At 67.0% G+C, this 8,753-nt stretch overlaps 2 protein-coding genes across 2 annotated transcripts; one reads left to right on the plus strand and one right to left on the minus strand.

Moving 5' to 3' along the window:
* Positions 1-207: 207 nt before the first annotated feature.
* MNEG_9751 (hypothetical protein) lies at positions 208-3,056 on the plus strand (the record flags this gene model as incomplete). The annotated part of the gene is made up of 5 exons (XM_014041776.1): positions 208-212; positions 324-975; positions 1,323-1,541; positions 1,899-2,189; positions 2,493-3,056. 5 exons carry the CDS (start codon positions 208-210, stop codon positions 3,054-3,056), a joined length of 1,731 nt encoding a protein of 576 aa, XP_013897230.1.
* A 3,797-nt stretch (positions 3,057-6,853) lies between these two features.
* On the minus strand, positions 6,854-8,049 carry MNEG_9752 (hypothetical protein; the record flags this gene model as incomplete). The annotated part of the gene is made up of 5 exons (XM_014041777.1): positions 6,854-6,878; positions 6,971-7,068; positions 7,492-7,557; positions 7,769-7,948; positions 8,044-8,049. The coding sequence occupies 5 exons, from the start codon at positions 8,047-8,049 to the stop codon at positions 6,854-6,856; spliced, it is 375 nt and encodes a 124-aa protein (XP_013897231.1).
* Positions 8,050-8,753: the final 704 nt, after the last annotated feature.

Raw genomic sequence — 8,753 nt, forward strand, 5'->3', positions numbered from 1 at the left:
GGCCGCGGCGGCGGGGCCGCGGGCGGCGGCGCGGGGCGGCGGAGACTGCAGGCTGCAGAAGCGCTGGCGACCCTGGAAGGCGGCTCGCTGTCTCTGAGCAGGTGCGGGGGCCGCTTGGGCGGAAGCGGCGTGCGCAGCTGGCCCACGACTGGGTGGGAGGGGAGGGGGGCGGGTCGTGCCTGACGTGAAGGTGCAGCTGCCCTGGCCATGGAGTTGCCTCTGAGGCAGGGTTTTGCTGTCCATCTCAAGTATCCATCGCGCAGACCCTGCTCGGCGAACACGACATGATGCCTGCGCTGCCACCCCCCTCGGCCCTCTCCCAGGGACGCCGCCGGCCGCCTCATCGTCGCCGGCCCCGCCGGCGCCGCGCGCATCGTCTCCACCACCCCCATCCCCCTCCCCGCCGCGCCGGCCCCGCCGGCGCCCCAGCGGGACGCCGGCGCGCAGCGGCGGCCGCCCGCGCCGGCCGCGTTTGCGGTCGACGCGGTGCTCGTCCCTGAGGGCGTCTTCCCGACGCTCGCGGCCGCGTTTGCCGCGATCCCCGCCATCTCGACCTGGGCCAAGCTCACGCTCGCCAACCCCGCCGCCGCCGCGCGCGCGCGGGACGCCTCGTTTTCCGGGATGATCCTCGCGCCCACCAACCTCGGGATCGACGCGTATCTGAAGCGCGACAAGGTCCCCGCGGGCAGCTTCCTCAACGCGCCCATCATCAAGTACCTGCTCTTCTTCCACTCGTCCCCGGAGCCGTATTCGCTGCGGCAGGTGCTCGCGGCGCCGCCGGCGAGCCCGCTGAGGAGCGGCTTGTCGATCCTCGGGACGCCGGCCCCCATCTTTCACGGCACAGCGCCGCCGGCCGCGGTGGCGGGCAAGGAGCGCGGCGGCGGCGGCGGCGGCGGCGGCGGCAGCGGCGGCGGCGGGGAGGGGCCCGAGGACGTTTATGTGTGGGGTGCCCTCAACGTGCGAGACCATGCCAAGGTGTGAAGTTTGGCGAGGGGTGTGAAGTCCAGTGTGAATTGTTGCCTGGATGGGGTGTCCATCCCAGTCCTGGGGGCGCGCCTGGTGGGGCGTGCACAGTGGGGTTTGTGTGGTGAATTGAGCGCCTTGCTGGGCCAGGCAAGGGGCGCCTCCGGGGTCCCTGCCACGCAACAAAATGCAGCGTTCAGGAACCAGCTCCTTAGCTGCACACACGGCACCCCCGCACAAGCCGGGAGCCAGCCGTCCCTTGCGAATTATTCAGAGCTCGCTTCGTTTCCACAGCACTCGAAAGGATACAAACACGCGCGCCGCCTCACAACCTTGCGCAACCTCGGACGCCCGTCCAGGTGATCTCTGGCGATTACCTCGTCGGCGCCGGCACGCTCCACGTCATCGACAACGTGCTGCTGCCCGACATCGCCGTCGGATCCACCGAGACCATAAAGCGCGCCGTGGACGCCGAGGACGAGCTGTCAGTCATGGCGCGGCTGCTGCAGGCGGCGGGCCTGGCCAAGGCGCTGGACGCTCCGTTGTTCAAGGGGACGCTGCTCGCGCCGTCGGACGAGGTGGGGGCAGCCGCCAAGCGGCTGCAACGGCAGGGATAGGAGGGGGGAGGAGGTGGAGAAGGGGTTGGCCGCTGCCGCCCTCGGCCCCGCCGCGCGCGCGCGTGCTTGCGTGGGCGACACGAGTGTGTGTGGGCCGCCCCTGCCGCATCTCAGACCCACCTGTTGGCAGAAGGGATGGGAGCTCACTGATAATCGCTCGTACGTTGGAGGTGGTGGCGAACTCGTTGCGCTGCCGCCGGCGTGTCCCAATCTATGTCCACTCTTTGTACCCTTCAGCCTGCCCCTAAATCACAATCTTTGTCCCGCATTCGGTTGCCGCTCAACTACACACCGACCCACCAAACCGCCTCGCCGCAGGCCTTCAAAGCCTTTGCCAAGAAAATGGGCTTCCCCTCGGTCGACGCGATGCTCAACCTCGGACCCCTCGCCGCCGCCATCGCCGGCGTCCACCTGATCCCAACCTCGTACGACGAGGACGGCCTGCGCGGCGCCGCCCCTGTAGTCGCTCGGCCGTTCAAGGGCGGCGAGCTCACGTTCGAGGTTAAGGGGCCGCAGAAGCTGGACCTGGCGGTGTCGGGGCCCCAGAACGGCGCTAACCTCGTAAAGTACCTCGAGGCCGGCCGCAGCTTCGTGCACGTGATCGACCAGGTGCGCGCCGGCAGGCTGCCGAGCTCCCGGTGGCTTCTACACGTGCGGGCGCGGCGGCGGGGTCTGCATGTTGCGGGCTCCGTTCCAGCGCGGGTTGCAAACCCTCCCTGCAGCGCGGCAGCGCAGCGGGCGCTGCCGGCGCTCCTGGTACCCTCTGGCCGCGGCGAGTGCGAGTCATCGCCCTCACAATCACACCTCTGGTGGGCTGAGCCGGCTCAAACGCCGCGGCTGGTGCCCCGTCAGTTGCGAACTGACCTCCCAACCACCCCCCCCGCGATGCATGGACGCCCGTTGTTGAAACAGGTCCTGCTGCCCAACAGCGTATTTTTTACGATCATGGACGCCCTCTCCTTCTTCAACGCCACAAGCCGCTTCAAGTCCCAGGTCGCCGCGGCGCCCGCGCTCGCCGCCGCCGCCGCGGACCCCAAGACCTCCTGGACTGTCTTCGCGCCGACGGACGCGGCCTACGCGGCGCTCCCCGGCGCCCCGCCGCCGCCCGCGGCCCTCGTCGTGCCGCGCGGCGCACTGCTCGCGCCCGGCGGGTTCGAGGGCGCCGGCCCGCTGCGCACGCTGAGCGGCGACGCGTGGGGGGCGCCGCTCGTTGTGAGGGCCGAGGTCGACCCATCGACGAAGGCCGGGGAGATCCTTGTGTATCCCGCGGGTTCGGATCCGAAGGGCGCGTCCAAGGTTGTGCAGATGAACCTAATCGCCGGCCGCAGCGCCGTCCACGGCGTCGACCGGTTCCCATTGACGACCCCCACCGCGCCCGCCGCTGCAACACCCGCCGCACCGGCGGCCGCCGAGCCGGCCGCCGCCCCGGCCGCTGCCCCGGCTGCGCCGAAGCGGCTGCGGGCAGCACTCCTCTGAGGGGGCGCTGGCGTGCGGAGCCCCGTGGCCCGCTGCGCCTGCCCCGCCCCCAGAGGCTGCGTGTGTCGAGGGGCCACCTGCAGGCTCGTGACTTTACATGGGCCGGCGAAATTGAGGCCTGGTATCAGCCACCCACCGAGGAGAATCAACACTTGCGTCAGGACCGGACAAGGACGAGGAAGCGTTTATGCTTCTGTATTGTCTACCAGGAGGTGTCACACCAACAGCACCGAGGTCACATACATGCGCAACTCCTCGTCGCACCCTCACCCCGGATGCTATGTGATTGCAGAATCCCGCACTGGCCAATCCAGCCTTGGCATCACCGTTTGCATCGGCGCCCCTTGTGGCGCCCCCCAGTTGGGTGGTGGCGCTGCCATCTGCTGTTCAGCCGTACATGATTGTCCGTGCGTAGCAGCTTGGATGTGTTACCATGCGCCAGCACAGGCTGCGGGTACTCACATGTGCTACCATTATGCAGGTTTGTTTTGAGTCGAGAAGAGGAGCACTGAGCGGGCGCCACGGCTGCAGCGTTCACTCCCGTGCTCCTGCCAGCCGTGCCCAGCGTGCCGCGGCCGCCATCATATTGTTGGACGAGCCTGCCGCCGCTTGTGTGCGCCCCGCCCCAGCAGCTTTACGCGACGCCCTCGTGCGCGTCTGCCTTCGGCTGCAAATGCATTGGTTGCACTTACGTCTTGATGACTAAGGCTTTAGCAAGCCAGCCCAACCAACACATCCACGTTGAAGTGATGTCATCCCCACAACAGACCCCCAGGCCAGGCGACCTGACCGCCCACTTCCCCCTTCTGAGTTCAGTGTCGTTGCAACCTATCGTCTTCCATCAGGACGCGTGTGCGTGCATTCCACCCTTTGTATGTTGCCCGTGAATGCCTCGAACCGAGCGTCGCGGGGGGTCAGGCGGCGTTGACTCAAGGCACGGCCCCTCAACTGCCGTGGTGGTTTCTCCCAAGTGGGGCGCAGCGTGCCAGCCGTTGCAGTGGCTTACTCACTTCACACAGGTCTCTTTACACCACGCACCCCTACACGGTCCTCGATGCACAAACGGGTGCAAGCAAGGCGAGAGAGCGCAATTATTTGTTTGCGCCCGCGTGGGATTTTCAGCAGTGCACGCGCCGTTATGCAACCGCATGGGTTTTTGCGCCCGGCTGCCCGGCGCCGGTTTTCTTGTTGATTTGCAGCCGCCGAAGCAGCCAAAGGGCGGCTGCTGGTGCGTGCCAGGGCTGCACTGCTCGCTTTTGCCTGATTGGAGGGCATGCATGGCATGCATGCATCAGCATGCACCCCATTTTTCGAGGTTTTCGAGGTTATCAGGCCCTGTCGCACAGCGTGTCGTCGTTTGGGGTCCGGCACGGCGCCGCCGCTGCAACCATATGCGTGGCGGTCTATGCAAACCCCCGGCACACGCAGGCCCTTGCGCCGCGCAGCAAGTTGGCGACTGAGTCCTTGGCTGCGGTGTTGTGCTGCGTGCGCGCTAGTCGTGCTTTCTTGCATTTCATAATCACTCGTTTTGCGTGCAGGCCTCACGGCGTGTCCCTTCATAGAAACCCACAGCTGCTGTCAACAACCAGGCGGCTGATGTAACCGCTCTTGAAACTTCACGAGAGCAGGCCGCCATTTCCTTAGCCAAACGCTGACGCTACCGCGGCGCCTCGGATACCAGAAGCGGGGCGGGCAGCGGACCGTGCGCACGGGCTGCACGCTGGAACGCTGACGGGCCCCAGCCCCAGCCCCGCTGCCCAGGTGCGCCTGCAGGTGTCGCAGAATGCTTGCTGCCTCCCAACAGTCGACTTCGAATTAGTTGGCGGGAGGCGCCCAACATTGACCGCTCTCCCAAATGGCCCGTGTAGAGAGAAAACCCACCGGCTGACAAAGGACCCCTGAGCCGCGCCGGCCAGAGGGGCTGTGGTGTGGCAGCAAGTTGCCCGATTCTGCAAGATGACTTGTCACCGCCGCCAACGCGTTCAGCATCCAGTGCAAATAGCTTTGCAGCATGCTGCAGATTATAACAGGGTTGGCTGCAAGCTTTTGCACCAAGCCCAAGGTCACGATTTTCGGAGGGGTTCTGAAGGGCACAATGATGGCAACAAGCAAGTGGAAGCAACGGCGAAGGACGCCCCAGAGCACATCACAGGTTGAGGTGCACCCGCACGATGCCCGCCGCCCGGGCGCCTCGCCGCCGCGCGCCGCCGCCGCCCGCGCCGCCCCCGGCGCTGGCCGCCGTCAATTTAGCCCGCAGCGCCCCCGGCGCCGAAGACCCCGGAGAGCGGAGCCCGGGAGGCCGCCGCCGAGGGGAGCTGAGTGGTGCGAGGGCTGAGATGCGACGGACGCCCGCCCGCTGCTGCTGCCGCTGCTGCTGCTGCTGAGGCGCCTGCGGCCCGCGATCCTCCTCTGGCAGCTGCTGATTATGCTGCTGTTGTCCCGGTGGCTGCTGCTGCTGCTGCTGCTGCTGCTGCTGCTTCTGCTGCTGCTGTGGCTGATGAGGCACGGGCCGCACCAGCCCCGCGGGGCTTCGGCCGCCGCGCTGCTTGCCATGCGCCTGCTCCACCACCTCCCCCATGTCCATCGACCGCCGTGCGCGCTTCGGCGGCGGCGTCGCCCCCCGCTGGTGGCCGCTGTCTCGTAAGGCAGCCCCTGGAAGCACAGCCGCGGCTGCCCTGCACACTGCGCCCCGCGCGTTTCGCGCAGCCACCCCCTGCGGCTCGCCGCCTCGCTGCTGGGTTGGCCGCAGCGGCAGCAGCGGCTGCTGCTGATGATGATGCCGCCTCGGGCGGTCCATCCGCTGGGAGTCTGCAGCGACCGCCTCTGCCTGCCCCTGCTCCTGTCGCTGTGATTTGCCGGCTTCCCGTAAGCCTCGGGCCTGCTCCCCATCGCAGCCCCGTTGCAACCCCTGCGCCCGCCCCGCCCGCAGCCCCGCGCCCCTCGCCGCGGAGCCGCTGCCGCTGCAGCCGTGCGCCGCGATGCAGGCGCCGGGCGCCGCGCGCTGGCTGCCGCCGCCACCGTCTCGCAGAAGCTCTCGCGCCGCCGCGCGGTGCGCCCGCGCCTGAGAGACCGCCTGCAGCGCCTCCCATGCCCAGTCGCCGCCCTCGTCCGCTGCACACACAACAGCGTCCATCTCCGCCTCCGCATCCGCCCGCGCACGCACGCGCGCGCTGCGGCGAGAGGGGCCGTCGTGCGCGCCGTCGGCCGCTGCTGAGACCGCTGCTCGCGCAGCTGCTGCTGCTGCTGCTGTCCCTGCTGCTGCTGCCGCTGCGCAACTAGGTCTTGAAGCCTCCGGGCTGGCTGCTGCTTGGAAGGACTGCCAATAATGGGAGCCGTAACTCACAAACACCTGTATGAATGCATGCAAACGCGAGTACGCGCGTTGGATGCATGCACACCTACACGTACCGTATGTGCACACATGTATTTAAAACCATAGCGCGTCCCCGCTGGCACATGCCCCCCAATCAAGCAACGCATGAACCTGGGACGCGCCGGCAGCGCCAACCCACTCGCTCCCTGCCCGCACGCGAAGCAAGGGTTGCACAGGCGGGCGCAGGAGGGCGAGGGGCGGCCGTGGCGGAGCAACGCGCGGCGTGGTGCGGCGCGGCGCAGCGCGTGCTGCGAGGCGCGTCCCACCTCCTCTCCAGGCCGAATGTCGCGGAGCGCACGCAGGTACACCCGGGACCGCGCAGTGTGCCGGTCGAACCTGGTGGGCGGCGGTGATAGTGAAGGACGTGCTTTGCCAATATCAGACGCCAGGGCATGCAAACCGGCAGCAAGCGGCCTCCGTCCGGTCATGCAGCATCCGAAAGTGAAGGGCTGCGCGGCGAAGATGGCCTGGGGCAGCACAGACGGCCGTGCTGCAGCGCGTGCGTCTGGACGGCCCCTGCGCCGCCGCCACTCGGGCACACCTCGTGTCGTACGCGCTGTTGATGGCGGCACCGTCGCGCGCATCGTTCGCAAATGAGCCTCCACCCTCGCCCGGCTGCGGGTCCTTGAGGCCGTCGATCTGCCGCGGGATGAGGTGAGGCGAGGCCCAGGTTAAAAGTGCACGTGAGCGGCGCCGCCACGCAGGCGCCCCACTCGCCGGATCGGCGGCCGGGCCCCTCCTGTGCGGCGGCCGGGCCGCTCCTGTGCGGCCGCAAAGCCGCAGGGCGGTGCCAGGCGGCGGCGCACGCGGCCTTGTGAACCTCATCTCTGGATATGCGTGCCAAGTGGCTGGTCAAACTGTGCAACAACTGGCCAAGCCTTCCCAGGGGCCTGGATCACAGACATGCGATTCAAGGGTACCATGCATGCATGCATGGCGAGCCCATGCATGCCAGGCGCGTGCATGCATTCCAAAGCCGCGCGCATGCGTGCACGGCATGCCCATGATGCGGGCGGCCCATGCGGCGCTCACATACGCGTGACGCATGTCGAGCACCCGCACGTGGGTGTGCGCGCGCCTCGCGCGCAGCAGCTGCGCCTCCTCGTGGCTGATCAGGCGTCCCACGTACTGCGCATGGTAACAGCGGTGATGAACCAAGGCGTGGCGGCGGCGCGCGTGAGTCTGGGGGCGCCCTCCCTGCGCAGGCTTTGGCCGGCGCTGCTGCGGGTTGCGGCTGTCCCCTCCGTGCCAGCATCGGGGCGCCGTGGTTGCGTATCATGACATGATGGCGAGGCAGCAGGTGGGCCCTCACAACGAGAGAAGGTGCGGCTTCACTGACCTCGGTGATGAGGTCGCCGCGGGCAAAGGGGCGCGCCGCAAACAGCCCATTGCCAGCCAAGGCGATCGAGCTCTTCTTAACCTCCACGCCGCGGCCGATCGTGCCCAAGCCCTGTGTCGCGTTGCCGCGCCGCTCTTTCTGCGGCGACGGCGCAGCAGCGGGCTTGCTGCGCGTCTTGGTCTGCGGTGGGCGCGAGGATGGCTGGGGGTCAACGCGCCGCCGGCCGTGCTGATTGCACACGCAGTAGGGAATGCACAGCTTGCACTCGCACGCACCTGCATGCCGAAGTGCAGCTCTAAACTGGTGAAGGTTATGATCGTTGACAGCTACAGTGCTGTGGTTGCCCAATCACGCTGCTCAGGCGGGCGCGAGTGCCTCAGGCTGCATCATCGGACAATTATGAAAGGCTGCGGCGATTCCCTGATTACGGTAATTAAATAGGTATATGTATACCTCCCATGATGGTTACAGACGTGTACACCAGGCTGTTATGTGATCTGACACAAGACCTGTGGGGCTCAACAACCGGCCCACCCGTTGCTGATACCGGTAAGAAGTCCCGCAAACTGATTTGAATGTCACCTGTGATCTTCAGGATGAATGATATGATGATTGACTACCATACACCGGCTGACTGCACCGTTTGTGCCTGGTTTGTGCGGCTGCCTGGTCGCAGTTGAGGGTCCCATCATCCATCACGCCCATCATTGGCGGTCCGGCTCAAGCTGGGCCTCTTGCAGGTGCACTGCCTTGCCCAGTGGCTTATGGCATTGGAATATATTGTTTCGCAATGCTCCTGTGAACCCTCCATCTCCCATCATAACCCTACATGAGTGCACAGACATCAGCACTACACCGATTGCTCGCGGCTGCGCGCCGCCGTAGTCGTGTTTTCCTGCCCAAAGAAACATGCCCACCCGGCATCCATCCCTTTCGCATGCAGGCCGCACCGCAGGTGGCAGGTTCATGTGGGCAAAGCACCCTC

Source organism: Monoraphidium neglectum (assembly GCF_000611645.1).
Source record: "Monoraphidium neglectum strain SAG 48.87 unplaced genomic scaffold scaffold02051, whole genome shotgun sequence".
NCBI lineage: Eukaryota > Viridiplantae > Chlorophyta > Chlorophyceae > Sphaeropleales > Selenastraceae > Monoraphidium > Monoraphidium neglectum.